The sequence below is a fragment of the Typopeltis vanoorti genome, chromosome 8 (assembly GCF_054136105.1).
Source record: "Typopeltis vanoorti isolate ZY-2024b chromosome 8, IOZ_Tvanoo_1.0, whole genome shotgun sequence".
Lineage (NCBI taxonomy): Eukaryota > Metazoa > Arthropoda > Arachnida > Uropygi > Thelyphonidae > Typopeltis > Typopeltis vanoorti.
In genome coordinates, this window is record NC_143556.1 from 130,989,606 (window position 1) to 131,012,649 (window position 23,044).

The following is a 23,044-nucleotide window of genomic DNA, read 5'->3' on the forward strand; positions in this document are numbered from 1 at the left end:
ATATCTCTTCCTTCCTCCTATTCACGAAGCTCTGCAACTTACATTCTCTCAATCTGTCCTCGTATTTCACATTCCAAGGACCACTGACTACCTTTATGAATCTTCTTTGTACCCTTTCCACCATATCATCGTCACCATGAAAACCCTGGGACCAAATCTGTGCACAATAATCCATATGAGGCCTGATCAAGACCTTGTACAATGGAATCATTGTATAAGGTCTTGACCCATCATTGCCATTATTCGATTTGATATCTTCACAACTTGTGCAATGTAGCCCCTGAATTTCAGGTCCTTGTCCACCATTACACCTAGATCTCTCATCTCCTCTACTTTTGCTAAAGTTTCCCCACCAAGTGTATACTTGGCATCCTATCGTTGCTTACCAATTCTCAAACCTTACACTTGGCAACATTGAATTGACAGTTCCACTTACCTGCCCATTCATGCAATCTATTCAAATCCTCCTGTAAGGAATTAACATCTGCCTGACTGTGCATTACTCTCCCCAGTTTGCATCATCTGCAAGCAGCTGGATATCACTAGTTCAACCCAACCCAATATCATTAACATACAAATTGAACAACAAAGGCTAAATCAGCTCATCAACTCACTTGGTTGTTGAAAAATACTTGATGAGCAGAGACAAGCAAGTTATTGTACCTCTGTACTGAGCCTTGATATTACCTCATCTTGACTGCTGTGCCCAGATTTGGTCACCTAAGTTTCTTCTTAATGGGGAGGAGGAGGTGGAGAGGATCCAGAGGCGAGTGACCACGATGATAGCAGGTCTATGGAATGAACCTTATGAGAATAGGTTGAAGATTTGTGGGTAGCAGAAATTAGTTGAGAGGCGGAAAAGGGGAGATATGATTGAGACATTCAAATTGCTAAAGGATATCTATAGGATTAATTCAGAGGATATTTTTGAGATCAGGGCTGGTGGTGGAACTAGGGGACACCTATGGAAGCTGGGGAAGAGTGTGTTCAGCAAGGGTGTTAGAGCTGGGTTCTTTACTTTTAGAGTGGTGGTGAGTGAGTTCAAGGCAAGGTACGATAGATACTGTGAGAATGTCGTATAGTTGTGTGGACATGAGGTGTTTAGGGCCTCTCTCGATGAGTCTAAGGACTACCTGAAGTCGCCCGTAATAATAATAATTAATAAAAAACTGACCCCTCTGGCACACAACTAGTGACCTTTCTCTTTCGAGATACTGCACCCCATATACAACTTTCTGATACCTATCTAACAGCCAGTCACTGATCCAACACAGAAGTCTATTATCCAATCCCATTTGTTTCAATTTATTTAAGAGCTTGTAATGTGGTAGTCTATCAAAAGCGTTTGCAAAATCTAATTACACCACTGTATATGCATCTCTTCTGTCCAAGATATTTGTCACCTTGTTATAAGTACAAAAGTAAGTTAGTGAAATATGATCTCCCCTTAACAAACCCATGCTGATAGCCACAGAGAATACTGCTATTATCAACCCATTTCTGTATCCTACTTTCACCAATCTCTCCAGGACCTTCAGCACAACTCCAGATTTACAGACCGGCCTATAAGTTGAAGCAACAGCCTTATCACAGCCTTTATACAGTAGAACAATTTTATTCTCCTTCCACTTCCTTGGAAGTGGAAGGAGGGTAAAAATGCTACTTCCAGTCCCTGGATCATTCCCTTAAGATGCGGATGATATATCAGCAAACATTATTGCTTTATTAACATCAAGATTATTTATTTCCTCAAATACCTCCTGCTCACTCACAATTAAGCTCTCCTCATCCTGATCAGGATGAAACATCCTTATAAATTCATCACTGTATACCTCAAAATATCTTCTGCAGCAGTTACCATTCTACCACTTTCATCCCTTAACTTCATCTTTCCATGATCGTTCTTCCTTCTACTTGCCACGTCTAAAAAACTCTCTAGGGTTTTTCTTAGCCTGATATGCCCATTTCTGCTCATACTCTACATCTGTTTTCCTTACTGACTGAGTCACTCTCATGGCATATTCTTTATATTTTTCATGTGACTGATTACCATTATTCAACTTGTACTTCTTCCAAAGTACTTTCTTTTTGCAGATTTCATGCTTAAGCTCCACATTCATCCATTTTACACCTATAATTTACACTTATAAGTTCATCCATTTTACACCTATAATGTACGAATGTATCCCAAAGGGATACATTCGTACATTATAGGTGTAAAATGGATGAACATAATAGGTGTAAAATGGATGAATGCTGTTATGTATTTCTTTGCAAGTTCGCATGCAGCATTTATTTCCTTACCGCTCAAATCCTCATTCCATGTTATAGCTTGAAGTTATCTCCTAAGCTTGTCATAATCATCAGCCTTTTAATTCCACATATATCCTTTCCTCGCAAAAGACTGCATATGACTAGCCAGAACACAGATGATTACTTCATGATCACTTTCACCAACTGGAGGAAAATGTGAAACCCCTTTAACAATTACATCCTCTGATGAAATAATGAGATCTAGAACTCTTAATCCTCGCGTGTCTTTCTTGATGTGCTGCCTGACATAGTTATCTCTCAAGAACTCGAGAAATTCACTTTCCTTATTCCCGAATGCTATCTCTCCATTCCAGTCTATACTTCCATAATTAAAATCATCTATAATAATCCCTTCCTTTGTTCACTAATCCAAGTTGTTTATACATTTCTTCATCACCATTTTCCACATTTCCAGTCCTATAGCAACATCCAACTAAATAAGTCTTCCTCTCAACCTCCACGTTACACCACACTGCCTCATAACCATTGCCACTATTTCCCCTTTTCATGTTTACCTTATGTGGACTTAATTCCCCTGTTATCGTCAGTAGCACTCCCCCTCCCTTCCTATCCACATGAAAAATACTCTATCCTTCCATTTCTATTCTCGTAATGATATCGTCTTCATTCAACCATGTTTCACTTATTCCATTGATTTGTCGGCGAATAAACTCAATCACTAAAACCATTTCATCCCCTTTATTTCTGATACTTCTGGCATTTGTGAACAACACAACAGTTCATTTTTAGGTCTATACCCAGTCCTATCCAAGCCATATGTTGGTTGTGATTTCCCCAGTACACCTGCCAAATCACCTTTATCACCGGTGACCACATATGCATGCTCAGCTCCCCCATTTCTCCACCCACATTGCAATATACTCCATCTTCATACACACCATACACACATTCACTCCACTTTCAACATTTCCTCTCTGTATGCCATGTCTCCCTGTCCACCAGACCTCCTCGTTTCCCTGTTCCTCTTGTATTCCCGTTCTCTCTTCCTCTCTCACACTACTACTGCGTCCACTGCCAAGCACTGCTGTCTCTTCAGTACCACTCTCCTCATTTTTCTCTTCATCTCCTCCTTCTGATCTCTGGTACGCATCACAAACTGTACATCTTCGCATTCTTTTACTCCCTCAGTTTCTCTTGCTTTCGTTTCATTTCCGTTTTTCGCAACTTTTTCCGTAACTTTCACTTCTACATTCCTGCATTTCTTTCACTCCGTCAGTCTCTCAATCTTTCGTTTCATTTCCGTTTCTTTCATGTACACTATGTATCTTTTCGGTCAGTTTCGCATTATGTGTATCATGGTCCAACAGTATATCGCGCTTACGACAAATCCATACTTTCTCTCGTCTTTCGCTCATTCTCTCCCTCTCCACAAAGACATCCCTTACATTCCCTCATGCATACATATCACACTCAGGACATCGAATCAGTTTTGAAAAGTCCATGTCGCCAATGCTACTTGACTTTCGCGGTATTTGCCTAGTAGCACCAGTAAACGCCAGCGTGGTTGACCTCCTGAGACATTGTGTGATATTTAAAACGGCAATTTAGACTAATAATTCTGATATTAAGATATAACTAGTAATTTATCTTAATTAATTTTACTTATTATTTATTTATCAATTAATACTTATTTCTTATTCTATTTATTATTTATTTAAAATTAAAATTTTAAAATTTGAAATTGAAACTTATGGAAGAGATTAAAAGTCAAGGTTAAAAACAATAAAAAAAGTCGGCCAGCTAATGCAAATCTTATTGCAATTCAAAAAAATTGGAGGCATTTTCTTGCAGGTGGCGCTGTTGTGATACAGTAGGATTTTTGTAAGTGAATCATTTACATGAGAAGGTTGTATTTTAATCCGTTAGTGCAAGTTATGTGGATGTATTTTGGATGGAAGCCACCTATTCCGAATGGAAGTGTGGATGATGTTTACAATTTTTGGGTCGTAAAATTAAATTAATATGAGTTATTAGCATTCGTAGAGTATGGCAGATAAACCAAGTAGTAACTCTCACTGTTTATGTTCATGCGCTTTTTATTTGCATACAGTTGGAAAATAAGTGTTAAAGACTATCTGTTGATCTAAGATTCAAATTGATTAGGTGAATTAGTAGCTTTGGATGTAAGTACGTTGAATATTTTTTGTGAATATATCTGTTTTTATGGTAGCTAATTTGTGACGTAAAACATATACTGAATATGCAGTCCTAGTGATGTAATAACAAGAGATATTTTAATCTATGTATAAGGTTAATGACAGTATGTTTGTGTTTAATTATTTGCTTCAAGTTATAGTCTAAGAGGCTGTAAGTAAGCGCTGCCGTTTTCGAACATTGCAGAATGATGTTGCAATTTTCGAAGCACTGCTGTTGTTTATAGCTGATATATAAGTGAGTATTGATAAACATTTATTATTCACTGTATGGGCTTTAGTATGTATGTTGTGTTTGTAATTAAGTTGCAGAATATGTTGGCGCCAAAATGCTTTTTAAGTTAATTATAAATATTAGATAATTAAAAAAAAAAAACTTTATGAAGTCTTGCGTTGGTAGCAGTGTGTTCCAATCAGTGTCTTAGTTTTTCCAAGTTTTTAGTTACAATTTGGTTCTAAAATACGAAATAACTGTAACCCGGCACAGTGATAATGGTAATTAGGAATGGAGAGAGCGCTGTTGTATGCAAAATAATGATAGTAGCACGTGATTGGGCAAGCATGCGCATGTGTGTGCGGTGATGTGTAGGAAGAGAGACTTGAGCATGTTGTACTATGTGATAAATTTGAGTTAACTTTTCTCATCCCCTCCCCCCAACCGCTAATTCTTTCTTGGGGAATTTTCGGACCATATGTTGCCTATGTGTTGGCAATGTGACACGATGGATGTGGACAAGAAAATGCTTCGTGGATTGTGCAAGCATGTGGCGGGAGGGGAATAAATGTAGTATTTTATATATACAGTCGGGTCTCATTTTATGCGGTAGTTACGTTACACAGAAAACCGCATATAAATAATCGCACAAAAAAGGCCTAACTTACGTTGAAAAATTAGGGATACGTTCCATAATTTTCTAAAACCGAAGCAATGAATTAAAAAACCCAAAATCGCATAAAAAAGTTTGACAATTCAGGAAAATAAGAATGCCTCAGTTTGTTTTAAAGCTTTATTCATTTAATTTTATTGAAAAGTAACATTTCTTTTTACATTTTGTCATCAGAATTATCATCGCTATTAGACAATATTCGTCAACGTTTGCGAACTGGTGCAAAATCACTTTCATCACCAGAAGACATAGTCAGCGCATCAGATCTGGATGGTAAAGGCAATGGTTCTTCACGAACAGAATTAGCTTCACCCTCATTCTGTGCTGATTTTTTTCTTCTGACAATGTAATCAGTGATTAAACTTTGCGATGATGATAATTTCACTAATTTTTTATACAGCTCGCGATATCCAGACATACAGTTCTTCAGCTCACGTTGGAATTTAAAGGCTCGTTCAGAATTTGTGTCATTAACAAGAAAACGATTTTCCAATTTATTGCACAGCTGAAGACCTTTTCGAATTATATTTGCAGTGAGGAGGGACAGGTTTTTCTTCCGCTTCACTATCGTTTTTTGGATCTTCGACGATATCTGAAGTTAATCGATATCCAATAATATCATCGTCACTTAAGACATCCACAAGCATTTCGTCTACATCGTTCTGGCTAAATGTATCAAAACTTTCTCCACCAATATCATGTGCCAAAGTAATGATTTCAGCTGATAATGCAGATGTTTGCAACATATCCAGGCCAAGCTGCTGTCCAGCAGGCATTTAAAGTTTGTGGTCTTATTTCAGCGATAGCAGATGCAACATGATTTAAGCAGTCCAAAATAGAAAATTTTTTCCAAACGTCATTTACTGTTAATGATTCATTTTCTAGTTTATCCAATATAAATTGAAAAGTGTGCTTAACGTAATACTTTTTAGAAGTAGCAATTATGCCTTGATCTAATGGCCGAATAATGCTTGTTGTATTGGGTGGAAAAAACTACCTGCACATTTGGATGTTCTTAATGCGGATGACTTGGTGCGTTGTCAACAATTAATAAAACTTTAAAATCCAAAGCTTTTTGCTTCATTATATGTTTCCACTTCTGGTACAAAGCAATTATTGAATCATTCAGTAAATACAACAGTTGTTACCCAGGCCTTTGTTTTAACCATCCAATGTACCGGCAGCTGTTTTAGATCTTTGCCTTTTAGAGCACGTGGTCTTAGAGATCGATTTACTAGGAGGGGTTTCAACATTCGATCCCCTGATGCATTGCTACAAAGTAACAACGTTACTCGATCTTTGCTTGCTTTAAACCCACGTTCTTTTTTCTCAGACTGTACGATGTAAGTTCGACTAGGCATTTTCTTCCAAAACAATCCTGTTTCGTCAGCGTTAAGCACTTGATTGGGACAATATCCATCATCTTCAGTAATTTTGGCTAACTTCTCTTGAAAAATTTTGGCTGCTACTTCATATGCTGCTGCAACCTCGCCTGTAATCTTCACGTTATGAAGTGCATTCCTTTTTGAAAACCTGATTAACCATCCTTTGCTATAGTTCGCCCACCGATTAGAGATCCCTTGACACTTCTGCGCATGTCAGAAAAAGGAGAATCCATTCCGATAATAGGGTAATCAATCCGTCTTCTGGGATGAGTTTGTTTATTATTACAGGTCGGAAAATTTAGCTTTTCTTTTATGAACATTGTAGTTTTTAAAGTGTAACTATTTTGCTTGTGTAACAGTTGGAAAAATGTACGTAGAGTATTAACAAAATTAAAAAAGGTATAGAATAAAACAAAAATGTAACTAAGTTTATTTTTAAGAAAGGTTTCTATAAAATAAAAATAATTATACAGCAAAACAGAAATTTTTTCAAATGAACTTAGATATTCTAAACTTACAGTTGAGAGAACTGAGACACTTTAATGTCCTAAACCGATTAATTATTTATGACTTGTTGACTCTTAACAAACCCATACAAAAAAAAAAAAAAATGTTGGAAAAAATACCATTATCAAATCCTTTTAATGTTCACAGTCATCTGAATCGGTGTCCGAATCGCCATCACTTTCACTTAAACTGATCACCAAAGGTTCGCATAATTCTTCGATAATTCCGTCTCTGTCCCAATACATATTTTCCAATGAGGTGACATGAGAGCAATATTTTCCCCAGTTTTGAACTGTAATACTTTCAATTGCCTGTTCTGAAGGCTTAAAAAGTTTCGACATGTCAATATCTCCAGTTACGTTGCGTTGGCGAATGAAACTTTTCACTTCTGCCCAAACATACTCAATAGCATTAATATCGCATTGATATGGTGGTAGCCTCCAAGCTAGAAATCCATGCTCTTTGAGCATCGTGTCGAATTTAAATAGTTTAGTTGTGGGCGAGTTTCTTTTGACCAAATTAAGCAATTCAATTTTTCGCATATCTGGGGAATGATAAATGTTATTTGCAGAAAGCCAATCCATAAGAACTTGCTTCTTATTAGACCAATTTGGAACTTTGTTTAATCGAATAGAGTGATGTGAAGCGTTATCAATTATAACAGCAGCATTTTTAGGAAGGTTTGGAATCAGTTTTTCTTCTGCCCACTTTTCGAAGATAATAGAATTCATTTGCACATGGTAATATCCAGTAATTGAATTGGCTTCGTATAGTAAGTTTGAATTCGATAAAAAAAAAAAAAAAAAAAAAAAAAAACATTTATTCACCCGCACACAAAATTATTATGCGCCGCGAGGCATTTCCGGTTTGTAGCACTCCACATTCTTCTTTAGACTGCCAACATTTTCCATGAGTTAAATTACTATCAATCCAAGTTTCATCTAGATACACAATCGGTTTTTTCTCCTCCCTGAAACGTCTTATTGCTCTCAAATACTGCGTTCTAGATAAAACAATGTCACTTCGCTCCATGATAAGTTTCCTTTTATTCTGGGACTTTTTAAAACAAAATCCGATTTCACGAAGTATTTTCCTTAAAGTTTCTCTTTTCCAAGGAAAATAAATTTTTTCTTTAAGCACAGGAATGAATTTCGGAACAGTTGGCACTCTTTTCTCGACCACGTAAAATTCGTGAATAGTTCTTATAACGTCAACATCAAAAGCATTCAAAGCTACGGTTTCGATGGTTTTCTTTACTCATTTTTAGGAGATTTAAATTTTGGCTTACCTTCACCTTTTGATTCCCTACGAATTCTTTTAACAGTCGACCCCGATACGCCCGCAATTGCACTTGCGCGTTTTATGACTTGAGAAAGGGGAACAAGGAGACGATTCTTTTTCACAGAATGTCAGCACATTATTCAATATTCTTTTGCAAGAGCTACCGAAACGTTTAACAACAGAACTTGTTGACTGTACTGGATCCATCATACAAATTAATAATAAAAAATAATGCAAAAAAGCGACAACAAAAATCAAACTAATACTAGTACAGCGACAGACAAGAAAGCACGTGATTTCGCATGTTGGCGACCAATTCGTACATCCTTCATTTTTTTTTCCCCTTCAGCATGAATCGGCTATTCTTGGCAAAATGCCAAGGAGAGATCTACAAACGGTGGGCGAACTATAGCCAAAAATTCTTTATTAGTCTGGGAAGCGGAAGTAGACTGCTCCAGTTGCTTCATCTGTTCATAAAATCGTAGCGCTTTTTTGTTTAATTAAATAGCCACTTATAAGAATTCTTTGAGTTAATTCTTCAATCCAAATTACGAGCGCTCGTTCCGTGTTTTCTAATAAAGCATCTCTTGAGTAGGATGATAATTTGGCACTTAGTTTTGTGCCAGAAATGACAGATTTTCTTATTGCGACTTCATTCTTTTTAATTTAGGCGAATTTACTATAAGAGCAATTAAAATGTTTACCAATCGCCGTAGATCCCTCTCCTTTTCCTAAGCTATCTAAAATTGCAATTTTCATTTCCAAAGAAATTGGTTTTCTTTGTTGCTTTTTTTTTTCTCTCCATTGGGCCAAATTAAATCTTTAAAATAACAATTAGCAAAATTTAGACTTTCGATAATAAAAAGACAAACACTTACTCACATGCAAAATTAAACTTCACGAACACTCACTGCTTACACATTATCCCGTTACGCCAGAATGTGCTGCAACACGGTGTTCATTATGTACAACGGCGATGAACGAATTGGTCAACAACACGCAAAATCACGTGCTTTATAGGTAAAATTTTCCAACTGTTATACAAGCAAAATAGTTACTACTTCAAAAACTACAATGATCATAAAAGAGAAGTTAATTTTCCGCCGTGTAATAATAAGCAACTCATCCTACAATACGGATTGATTATCCCAGGGTTTCCCAAACTGTGTTCCGCGAGTAATTCTGGAATTTGTCATTTTAGTTTTCTAAGCATTTTTCCTGAATAAATATGATACAGTGGAAATATTCTGAGGAGAATAATATTTGTGAATATGTCGAAAAGCTCAGACCCAGAACATCTAAATAACATCTGTGTAGCAAATGTTAGTGACTAAGCCGTGTATTTTTAAACGTGGAAGTATTCATGAATTATCGTTAATTTTCACACATTGAAACCTTTCAACATTCGGGAAAAGTAATACCGCTGTTTATGATCGGTCATAAAAATTGCCTGCAAGCCGATTCCTCTGTTCTCAAAACTGAACGAAATGACATCTGTGTTGCAAATGTTAGTGACCAATCAGCAAGGAAGTATAAAGAAAATTTTCCACTGAAATTGAAGATCAAGGTAGTCTGTATCCAGTTCTCAGATCTAGTAATACTGAATACATTCTTAACAAGTTAGTATTGTGGATAAAAGTGCTTGTTTCGAAACCGTAGTGCCGTGATTTTTTAAAAATAATAGACCTACAGATTTAAATTTTAATATGAATAAGAGACAAGGGACTTTGTTTAATTTTGGTGTTAAGAAATATATTATCGAAGGTGTTTGTGACGCAACAGATAGTGATTCATCCACCTCCAGCCTGCAAAGCAATCTCCAGGATGTACAAAAGGAGAAGAAAACTATCAGCACACAGGAGAAAAAGTCTGCATTCACTTGTAAGTACTTATAATATTACCAATTTTTGGTGATCAGAATGGGATATGTCAATGAAAATCAGCACAAATTAATTGAATGATGTTTATGTTTAATTGTTTTAATTATTAATTAATGATCAATTATTAATAAATAATAAAACTCAGCTAAATTAATTACTAATTAATACATTACAAAATAACTTATGCGTTCCATGAAAATTTCAGGATGGGAAACACTGGATTATCCTATTATCGGAATGAATTCTCCTTCTGTTGACAAGCGCAGAAGTGTCGAAAGGTCGCGTATCTGTGGGCGTACTATACATAAGTTTTGAAGTTATGCACCGCATAACTTCAAAACTTATGTATAGTACGCAAAACTTTTTAATGTGGATCTGAAGTTATGCACCGCATAACTTCAGATCCGCATTAAAAAAAAAAAAAAAAAAAAAAAAATATATGTTAAAGATACCAAGCAATTTTAAACCTGGTTTTACTCCATTTCCCAAGTAAGCAAACAGACTAAAAGTCAAGTTTGCGCCTGCAATTGATGCAAGTCTAACTGATCCCACAGGTAGTGCAGGACCAGGGCAACTCGTGGCAAAGGTGGAACAAGCTCCGATCACTAATCTTAATATTTACCCTTAATGCCAAAACACATCTCCAAGAAGGGGATGTATGATGTTTTGTATTAAAGGCAAGGGGCCACTACCCAGACCGGTTTCGACTTTAGTCTGTTTGCTTACTTGGGAAATGGAGTAAAACCAGGTTTAAAATTGCTTGGTATCTTTAACATATTTATACCCAAGGAAAAAATACTTTCTACATATATATATATATATATACTAGGGAGCTCTGACGCCTACGGCGCCCAACCTTCCCCGTGTTCCTGACTGGTAGGCCGGTTTTCCTTGAATTCTGATGACTCGAATTTTGGACTCGACACTCAGGGGATACAGGCGACACCTGAGTGTCGTGTCTTCAAAAGGGGGGAGGATTCCCCCTGGAGCCTACGGCGCCCAATCCCCCGTGTTCCGGACTGGTAGGCCGGTTCTCCATGAATTCCGATGACTCGAATTTTGAAGACTCGACACTCAGGGTAGCCCCTGAGTTTCGAAACGTTTCAAATAACTTGACAAAAACGTTACGTTACATAAAAACGTTTCATAAAAAGGCTTATCATTTTATATTATAGAGGGTAGAAAAACGTTACATAAAAAAGTTACAGCCTACATCCGTTTCCAATTTCAGCTTATAATTTTATAGTATAGAGTAGATTATTATTTATTTATTTATTATTATTTTTTTTTCAAATTGTTTTTCCATCTTCGTCATTTTATAGAAAGCCAATGCGTTTATATAAACAGTTACACCGCCGGTAATATGGTTGTCATAAATCTTAATGTATTTATGATGAGACTACTAGTTCTGATGACAAGTCGTGCGTAGTTATCTATTTTCGATTATGTACATGTTTTTATTTATTTTTATTTTTATGGCTAGAACCAGTGTGAAGTAGGAAAAACACTACATTCATTATACCCTCCTATCACATATAGATCATAGAAAAACTGCTATTATTTTTATATTACTATCCTCTGTATCCTGACAATGGCTGAAAAATATCCAAAATCCTACTAATATATAGCACTGACATCGCTTTTAAACCACGCTAGCAAATTTTAAATTCTTCATGCTTTGACTCATCCGAGAGCATGTAAAGTATCTTTTTAAAAATAACATCAGTATTGAATTATTTTTTAAATAGATTCATTTTGTTTCAATAAAACACAAATTACTATCAAAATAATATATTTTAAAGGTTTTTGACTTTTAGATGTTCCGTCGGAGCCTTTAAACCAACTCAAAGTTGTAAATTCTACTTTTGTGAGGAAATCAACGACTTGAACCTACAACTCTAAGGACGCAGTACATATACAGTATATTGTTTATTTTGCACCGAAAGACACTCATGGTGGGCGGGAGGTATGGAACTGGTAAAATTCCAGAGTTTATCATTAAAAATTATTTGATTGAATCCAAATTGAACCACGTTGATTATATTCTGAACCACGCTGATATTTGTTAAACTCTATTCAGCCAGAATGGAGTTTTTGCTTCTAGAAATGGCGTGATTTAGACAAATATTTGTGATGATACTAAATGTCGCTCATTTTGAATCCAAGTATTTATGTTGGTCGGTACTTGTGTACCGACTAACGGACGGATAAACTAATCTTATAAGTGTGTATATATGGAAGTGACAGGATTTTGCGTCCAGAAACTGGAATTTTTGCATCCTTTAAAACAAACTGGCCAGTGAACCTGCAATTAACATACACTGGCCTCATCGTTTTAAAACTCAGTTGCTAAAACCTTGATTACTGCCAAATCAAACCGAATTTTGCAAAACGCACAAAAACGATTGTAGGTTTACTTGTGGCGATAATGGTGTCACTATACAATAATATGACATGATTATTGTGGCATGATTTTTTTTAGTGTATTCGATCCTGTTCTTATTTGTTTGTTTACACAATGTTTTTCATAACGAAACCATTGCGATAATGTTTGAAGTTATTTCAAAGTAAAATTTTAAAATTGCATTTACCTTTTTTATCATTCACCTTTTGAGAAATTTCGCTTAGAAATAATTTCAAATATTAAAATTGCTATTATTACAAACCGTTAGGAAAAAGAAAACCAGGACGTTCTTTTTAAGAGATTCAGTGATGACTTTTAAGGGCGGAACAGGCCACTCTAGGCCTAAATCCTTGACAAGCATGATGATGAAAATTGCGATATCTTATATAAGCCACGTTAAAAGAAAATTTCACTTACGAGACCACTGAAGACAGGATATTTCCTATTTGTTATTTTTAACTTTTCGAAGTTCACTTCTTTCATCATCATCCATTGCTGACCTGTAGCTGGGCTGTCTGGATGAACAAATATATGATTGGAGAAATCGGATTCTTCAGCTCCACTTATGGTCCATTTTGAGCTATAATTTAGAAAATGACATTTCTAATGAACAAGGAAATTTTAAGAGATAACAAAAAAAAAATTTAAATATCAAATAACATGAATATTGTTCAAAATCAATAGCTGCGGGCTGCATTTCTATTAACTGTCAGTGGCGTCATTGTCCTGTGAAACCCTGCAATGCGAGAATTTAGGCGGTCTAATGAAAGATTGCTACTGGGATTGGGGAGTAATATATTGCAGTTGCACAAATGTCGTGTTACGTCTGGCCTAACCTTATTACAAAAGTGCATTCGGTATTGGCTTAACTAACATTGTGGCTTCTAAAGAACCATCGGTACGATAAAGAAATAAGACAAAATAGAAATCTTTTGCTCATCTCATCTTCCTTTTCCCCTCGCGTCGAGGGTTTATTAATCATCAGACCTCAAACCGTTCACAGGATAAGGTGGTCAGCCCTACACCCTGGTGTATCCTATGTCAGTAGTGTTGAGTTCTCAAGGCCGGTTTGCTTGCTTTGCGGGATGAAAAACCACAGAATAAAGTGGGGGGGGGGAACCCTACTGTCCACGCCCAAGGCTGGCTAACTTGGCTATGACTCAGGAAGATCCTTCAGCTCCTTACGTCACCGACGGGAATCGAACCTAGGACACTCCTTCCCCAGGCATATGGTTGCGAAGCGCATGGCCACTAGGCTAACCGCGCGGACTTTTGCTTCGCAGAATAATGGATGATTTGATAGAAAGGGATGAACTAACTGCTTCATTCCTTTTTCGTTTCTTTCATTAACTACTAGGGGGATATCGTTTCTGATCCCTTTTGGAAACACACATCTGCAGTTAGAATTTCCTGGTAACCATGCACTATGGGAAAGGTTTTCCAGTCTGCTATTGATTATATTCAAGTAATGGACGTGAAAATGAAAACATCGATATTTTTTCTCGCTCTATGTATATAATTTTCTTCGACTAAGTTGACTAATTATCTTTACGTTAATGAAATCACTGACTTATATAGTTTGCTATTTCTCTCTCTCTCTCTCTCTCTCTCTCTCACACACACACACACACACACACACACACAGAGCTTCATAGCAATGCTCATTAAGAGAGATTTGACTATATAGTAAAATTGGAGCGATTCCGAAATTGTCATCGGCAATGTTTTACACCATAAACTATTAGCCGTAATAATAAATAATAGCAAGAGTCTATTGCTGTACGTATTGCTTTACTTTCGATGAAAAAAAAGAAAGAGTTTATTATTTCATGATACTCACGATGGAAAATGGTACCTATAACGGTACTTGTCCACAGGTTTTATATCCACCCAGAAGATGTAAATGGAATCAGGTTCTAGTCCACGAACGGTAACTTTAAGAGTAGGAAACAATTTCCTGCAATAATAACGACAAACTTTGTATGAATCTAATAGTCATATGTTCAATTAATATAAAAATCATCGCATTGATTTAAAGTTCGTTGTCATTTCATTACTTGATTTTGGTTTACTGGCAGGTTGGAAGAACTATGATGCTAGTTTTGAAAGAAAGTGACGAATTAACTATTTCAATCCTTTTCTTTTCTTTCGTTAACTGCTAGGGGTGGGAATATCTTTTTGTTGGCGACATCAGCGGCTATGACCATAATCGGCAGCTTTAATGGATCTTGCTGAAAATCATACTAGTCGGAAAATTTTAGTTTGGACAGATTTTGATAGTTTTCTTCATTTTGTTTTGTGTTCTGCCTCTGGGTGGTTATTCATTATTAAGATTGCTGTAGGATTAACCGCTTGTTTTCTTGTTTGGCTGATTTGTCTATTAAATGCTTCACTCCAGGGGCTAATATTCCAAGTGTGCGGTGCACACTTGGAATATTCGTTAAAGACCCCTTCGTTAATATCCATTAAAAACCCCTAATTGTTTCCTAGCTTCGCGTGATCCCTAAAATTAAACACAGTAGACTAACATGAAGAGGACACTTTTCGACGCTTAAACATTGCGTCACGTTCGCATCAATAGCCCGGGTGTGCAGTCACAAATGCATACATCTTTGATCCCTTTTGAACAGACATACAGATGGCGCAGCGGGTCAAATTCTTAGCGTTCCAGTTGTTTTAAACTGTCCAGAAGGCGAAGTAGGTGAGAGCTGAAACAGTAGAACTTAGTGGCTGTGATTGGTTATTGTTTGACGCATACATGCAGACTGGTCTGCGAGCGGAGTGTTTTTCAATTAAGTGTGTCGTTCTGGTTGTCCAAAATTATACTAATTGTCTTAAATATAGTAAACAGATGTTAAATGTCTGTTTACTGTATTTAGTGATAATCAAAGCTACTTGTTTTTCTTGCTTGTACAGTATAGCATCTGTTAAGGTTGGAAAGTTTTTTTTAACGGTATAGGAACATTTTTGTTCTAGTCTTCGAAAACAACAGAAGTAGAAAAAGAAGTTGTTGATCTACAACAAAATACTAGCATATGTGACATATCTATTATTGATAAGACAGAACGGCCGCTGACACTTAAAAAAAAAAAAAAAAAAAAAAAAAAAAAAAGAGAGAGAGAGAAAACTACTAAAAGTAGGATTTCCGAAAGTGTGGATACTTTCGATAATGATCGGATATTATGTATCGTATTATTGTAAAATGTATACTGAGTCCCAGTTAAAAAAATAATAATAATAATAATAATAATAATCTTAAAAACGAAGCGAAATATACATAAGCCAGAGAAACAGTTGTAACATGTACAACAAATTTTTACGAGATGATTTGCTGCTCCAGCAATCCACATGTATTCCTGTCAGGTCTAAATGATTAACATTATTAGTTCTCTTCCTCCCCTCCCTATAGTGGTTGTTTATTATTGGTTAGTTATTTATACTTTGCCAAGAAATCTCTTTCCCTCTTCTCGTAAGTTTTTGTTTTTTAATTATGCTATCATTAATTCACTTATTCATGTCTACACTTTATAGAGCCACATGCTATTCGCTGTACCCAGCAAATTACACGACACACTTATCACAATGTCAATTATTAATCGTTTTTGCCGTTAATGAAAGTGTTTCTACTCCCACTTATTCTTTCTTTTACATTTTCCATTCTCACATAACTTATCAACGATGGTTCACATATTTATACCTTTTGAGTAATTCAAATATACCAACCAAATAACATTCTCCTTCATTATTATTTTATAATATATCTTAAAACAACCACATTATCCCTCCCACTATGCGCAGATTTGGTTACAATTAATTGATAAATTAAAGTATTCAAGGTTATCCTACAATTAATTGCATGGGCCAAATTAAGATGAGCGCTGATGCCCTGTGCACTCTTGAAACTTTATACAACGATAAAAACGCGGTCAAATTGACGTAAAAATTGTCGCGCGGGTTGCATAAGCTATACACCCAACTGTTATGGGTACTCGACGCCACTGCTTCACTTGTTTTGTTCGTTCTCCAAAACTCTCTTTTTAGTGTGCATTAGAGCTGTTTCTCAAAATATGATACTTCTATACCACTAGTAATAGGTGTGAAGTTTTTGGTAACACTTAGCAAAACACGCAGCAAAAATTCAAAAGACACGAAATTTTAGAACAACTAAATAACATTATTTATTTAGTTGTTTTAACAATATAATATTTAACGATATTTAACAATATAATAACAGTAATAGTAGCCTCCGTAGCGCAATTCGAAGAAAACAGAGGAACATTGCGCCTCGTTTGGATTGCCTACACTTAATTAATATTACAACGAAAAAGCGAAATCGCCGTATTGGTACAGAACCGCATCTTAATATAAAACTTACGAATACTGAACCGATATTCCTGCCTTCGTGTCTGGTCACATGTTTTTGCATTCCTGGCATTAAATAATTTGTTGTTTTTGATTCAATGTTTTTTTTTTCTTGAAAATGGTTTTCTTAATAAACTTGATCCCTAAACAGGTTTCTGTAGCCCTGGTTTTCCATATTTCCCATTAGAACTGCGGTACTTCGACGAGGTCGTATCCCAAAAGTAGTACGCGCCCACTGACTTTGGGAAACACTGTTTTAAAGGAAACGCTCTACTGCTGTTGTCAAACAAGTTGAAATGTATGTGTTTGATTGCTTACTATAAAAAAACTAGCGTAGATAAGCAAAAGATTACTTGTTTAGTTACCCGATCAGTGAGGAGAATGTAATTATGTCTTAAATTGCGTGTTTCGTACTCATCTCTATGAGTCCTGTTATTTTATCTCTGTTGGGCAAGTGTCCTTATAAATGTTCCCTTTCTAACTGCTCAGGAAAAATCACGTTCTTTACTAATGTTTGCCGCTTCCTATTGCTGTTTTCATAAAATTACCAGTAGCATTTCCAGAATCAATTTATATATTCAGTAGCATTTCCAGAATTAATTTATATATACGCCTCTTATTAAATGAATCACTTGACTGGAAGCAAGTAATTATAACCAACCGAGATTCCTCATATCTGTTATTTGAAGAGCACCATCCTTACTGAAACACAATGACTCCTATCCAGTAGCACTCATTAGTCTTCTTAGCTTTAAAAATAGTATTTTTTTCCTCTTTTAATCTGTATTTCATTTTAAAAGCTCTCCTTCCCTTACTTGTTGGTCTTTGGCTTAATGTTATGAGAAGCAAGTATGTTGCTTACACGTACGTGTACGCCACCTAAAGCAAATCGCAAGGAAAATACTTTGCGAGCTGAAAAGTTAGTTTTGTTTCCGCCCGACGTACAGGGGAATTCGAATTAGTTTTTTTGGGGAAATTTTCATTACCTACTGACCTATGGAGGCGCTCCTTATTATCCTTTATTTACATATAAATATGTGGATTTTTATTTTATATGAATATAACTCCACTAACACTTTCCTGTACATTAAAGCAGTAAGATAGCATTCTTTTAGCTCCAACTTTTTCGGAAATCAGGTGCGAAGTGCTACACGGAAAGAGATATTTCCAGTCATAACTAGTATTTATCAGATATGTTCTGCAATCGATTTTGTTGTATTTTGTCCGAATTCTAAAAGCGGCTGAAAAAGGCCCGAATCTAAAGATCCTGATTAGAACCGGGAACTAGTTATGAAAGTTACCAGACTACGGAGTCACCAATGTAAGAAGATTCACTCCTTAGGAGTGAATTTTTTTTATATTCACTATCTTATCTTAAAGTCTTCCACAATTTCTATCCGTTTCCTAAACCGTGATACTTTAGGAATTGGTTGGAAAATAAATCGCATTTTAACTTAGAAGATAAGCCTCTGAGGTTTTGTATTGTAAGTGAGAAGACCGGTAGGGATACATAATTTGAAGTTTATTTTGAAAAGAAATTTTAGAAATTGCAAGACACTACTGAGATACTGATCATAAATCATTGTGATGTCCAGCAGGATTTATGGACTCGCCAGTGTAGCTTATTCGCTACATGGTTGAAATGGCATAAATGATTTTTAGATCCCTCCTATAACAAGCTTTATGTGATCCCTATGAGATTTAAGTAAGAAGTCACCAGGAGGAGGAGGAGATGGAATATATATTGAGCTGCTCAAAGCCCTGGGCAAAGAGACAGTTAAAATTTTAACAGCTCTGTCAGCGAATTCGGATCACAACTAAATGGCCTAGGGAATGGAAAAAATCAGTTTATATACCTTTATTGAAGAAAGACGATGCAAAAGAGTGCGAAAATTACATAACTATAGCACTCATTTCTCATGCGAGTAAATGTTACTTTAGATCATTCAGAAAAGACTGGAACCATTCATAAAGAGAGAAATGCCAGATGAACAGGCAGGATTTCGAAAAGGCAGAGGAACAAGAGATCAAATCGCCAATGTGAGATGGATAATAGAAAGAGCACAGGAATATCAAAAGAAAGTCTACCTTTTGTGATCTGTCAAAAGCCTTGTCTATAGCAAGGCTTTTGACTCTGTAGATCATGTGAAACTGTGGAATATGAACAAGAAGCTATTGTCCGAACAGATCTTGGAGAAACCGAGTATTTCACAATAGGTAAAGGGGTGCAACAAGGATGCATTTTATCTCCGTGCCTACCTGTTTAACTTGTACAGCGAATACATTTTAAGAATGGCAGGGCTGGAGGAGACTTAAGTTGGAATTAAAATTGGGGAAGAAATATTAATAATTTGAGGTATGCAGATGATATCACCTTGCTAGAAGAATGCAAAGAAGATTTGGAGGAACTTATTATGAAAGTTAAAGAAGAAAGTGCTAAATATGGTCTTAAACGTAACCTCAAAAGTTATGGCAACATGTGAACTTAATGATTTTGAAATAGATGGGGAGAAAATGGAAGCAGTTAACAATTTTGTGCTCCTCGGATCCCGAATTGATAAAGATGGTTATTGTACGAAGAAGTTAGAAGATTATTACTCGGAAAGAAAGCAATGACAAATTTAAGCAAGATCTTTAATGATATTAACCTCGCAACAATAATCAGAATCGTGAAAGCAATGGTATTCCCTGTGGTACTGTATGGATGTGAAAGTTGGACCCTGAGAAAGAGTGAAAGAAGGAAGATAGATGCATTTGAATTATGGGTTTGGAGACGATTACTAAGAATACCATGGACTGCAAAACAAACCAATAAATCAGTGACAGAAGAATAAAGCCAAATTGCTCCCTCGAAGCCATGATCATCAAGCAAAAATTGTCATGCTTCGGACATATCATACGAGCAAATGACACTCTGGAGAAGATGATGATGCTTGCTAAAGTTGATGGAAGCAGGAGAAGAGGAAGACCAAGAATTAGATGGTGGATGGAGTTAAAGAAGCAACTGGAATGCGCTTGGAAATTCTGAAAGATATGGCCGGGGATAGATCTGAATGGAGAATGTATGTTCATAGAATCACCAGGAATCGAAAACGAATCGATGGAACATAACAACAACAATGAGATTTAAGAATTTTTGTTGCTATTCTCGGAGCCTTTGCTGGTTCTACATAAGTTCTATTCATCCGCTCCACCAATTATGGGAGTTTCGTGATAGTAGTTACGGCTGCTCTGGTATTATATAAACAGAAATCATTGTTTTCAAATTAAATATAACTTTAATTCGGTTAATGTATTTAACTTGATACGAGCCCTATTTTGGTTTAAACATTGTATTTCTGAGGTACAGTATTTGGATAAGAATCAGTTGACAGCGAGGACTCACCTCCCAGGTTTCGTTAATATCATCTCGTTTCCCACGCTGTGAAACATTGACCACAACTCTTTTTCGCAGAGTTCAAGCTGGATTTTTGCTCTTTTCGACTTGAAGTCAGAAATGGTGAGGTGTGGAGGATGAGATAATTCTTCTGAGAAGTTGCAGTGATGAAATTGAACTTTTTCTTTGTCACCTACATTAAGAAAATTTAATATCGTTATGCGTAAAATCTTAATGTTCACTCTTAATAATATGTAAATACCGGGTACTTTGTTGCTGTATGTAACCAAGTGTTATACCAAATGTTTTCTAATTAATTGGGGGGAAGGAAAAAATCAACGGAATGTAATATTGCTGAGAAGAGAGTTCCTGACATTCTTTTCAATTAATGTTGTACTATGATCAATTTAATAAACTATCAGCTAGTCGAAAAGTTCAGAAAATCGAAGTCTGTCCGAATGGCATTGTAAATCGATATACAGCCTTTGATTGTCTTGGAGACGGTCTTATAAAGAAGTGTACGCTTGTTTAAGTGGGTAGTATATAGATCGCAGCATGATCTAAAATATATTCCGAAGTTTTATTTGTATCATCTGCTTGCGCAATATGTCCCACTCCAAACTGTGCGGCGTTTCATAACCATATCCTTCTGAATAGTATTGTTAGCCCTTATTCTCATTGTCTGTTAATTGGACGCATTATATGCGGGGTTGTCTGTTTTGTAGAATTAAAACCAGAGTTTCTAGAAGGTTAAAAAAAAAAAAAAAAAGAAAGAAAAAAAAAAAAAGACCCCTACCATCACATTAAGTTGGAAAAAAACCTTTAAATGTTTTTTTTTCTTTTCTTTTTTCCCCATAGAGACTCTTGAATTCAGATCATTCCATCCAAAAGGCATCATCAATACCGACTGAAGCTGTTGGCTGTTATATATAAATACACAATTTTAAAAACCACTAAATAACTTAAAGTATATAACTTCAGAGATATTTTAAAGACTCAAAACTTAAGCTTAAATAGCGCAGTTAGAAGAAGAATAACGGATTGCGCCCTTCGATTGGAAGAGACATGAGTTCGATTCTCATCGTGACGAGAGAAATCTTTATATGGGCTTTTTCAGTTTTAAGTGAATAAACCGACCATATATGGAGGTAGCAAGGTTTTTGTTTCCTCCCAGAAACTCGAGATTTTCATTCCTCATACAGGCAAATCGGCTATGAGAACACACAGATAAAAAGTACCAGGGGCTGTGGCGATAGATGACGTGTATTGATACCAAACCATAGTTGTGTCGTTGGAGGATTAAGTAGAAGTGAGGGTGAGTTGTGCGTAGTTGTCTTCCTACAATGAGTCGATCTCTGGACTCCTTGGAGGTGTCACGTAATAATAACTTACGAATATCTGTAATATCGGGCGATTATTAAAAAAAAAAAAAAAAAAGTAAACAAAGCCAGCCTCTGAAATTTTGAGGGGATCGAGATTTAAAAGTTAAATTTCGAATACATGAAAAAAAATAGCGAGCGGAAATTGTGTGTGTGTGTGTGTGTGTGTGTGTGTATATATATATATGTATATATATATATAAGATTCGTTTCGTAATGACTTTGGTATCTTCTTAAACTTAACGAACCCTTAAGGTTCTTGGCTGTTCTTGAACTTCGCAACCGTGACCGAGGATAAGGTGGTTAGTCCTATGTCTGTAAATGCGTGTGTTCATGTGTGTGGGGGGGAATTTGCCTGTTCTGGGAACAAAAAACCAGAGTTTCCTGATGAAACCCTCTTTCCGTATCTTCTTTCTTCCATCATCTATGTGGATGATGATGAGGCCGAATGAACTCTTTCCACTGCTGTTTGTCCCTGGAGAGTCCGAACATTTCTGTTTGGTTTAGTATCGCTTGTTGCGATTTGGTTTTCAGGTCCTCTTTTATTTTGTCTATCCACCTAATTCTGGACCGCCCTTTAGATCATTTACCTTCCATCGTTGTATTCAGGGCTTCACATGGCCAAACCATCGCAGTCTTCTTTCTTGAATTTAGTCAGTTATTGTTATTTCTTGTTTTAGTCGTTTCCTAATGTTTTCGTTTCTTAGTCTATCTAGCAGAGATACTCCAAGTAATTTTAGCCAACCCATATCAGTAGTTAATAATTTTTTTCTCTTCAGTCTTTTTGAGATTCCAGCATTCACTTCCATAAAGGAGTATTGGGAGGACCATTGTCTCATAGATTCTTATTTTTGTTACTTGCTTGATGTCTCTTGACTAACATTTTTTATCAAGTCATCCAAAAGGGCAGGATGCTTGACTGATTCGTCTGTTTATATCTTTTGTAATTTCATCATTGTATTCAATTACTCCTCCGAGGAGGTGAAGTTTTCTACCTGCTCGAGATTCTTACTATAAATTTCAATTTTCAGATTGGTGTTTCTTTTTCCTATTTGTATAGTTTCTGTTTTGTCTATATTTAGGTTTAATCCAAATT

At 36.0% G+C, this 23,044-nt stretch overlaps 1 protein-coding gene across 1 annotated transcript in view; it reads right to left on the reverse strand.

Annotated features, from left to right (window-relative positions):
* Nucleotides 1-22,545, reverse strand: part of LOC150104357 (T-box transcription factor TBX20-like) — a 51,555-nt gene extending 29,010 nt beyond the window's left edge. Inside the window, exons 1-4 of the mRNA XM_090396463.1 lie at nucleotides 22,539-22,545; nucleotides 20,579-20,762; nucleotides 14,672-14,788; nucleotides 13,249-13,411 (exon numbers count right to left, since the gene is read on the reverse strand). Of these exons, the coding sequence (XP_090252589.1) occupies nucleotides 13,249-13,411; nucleotides 14,672-14,788; nucleotides 20,579-20,762; nucleotides 22,539-22,545 (471 nt within the window). The remainder of the gene's footprint in view (nucleotides 1-13,248; nucleotides 13,412-14,671; nucleotides 14,789-20,578; nucleotides 20,763-22,538) is intronic.
* Between the last annotated feature and the right edge of the window lie 499 nt (nucleotides 22,546-23,044).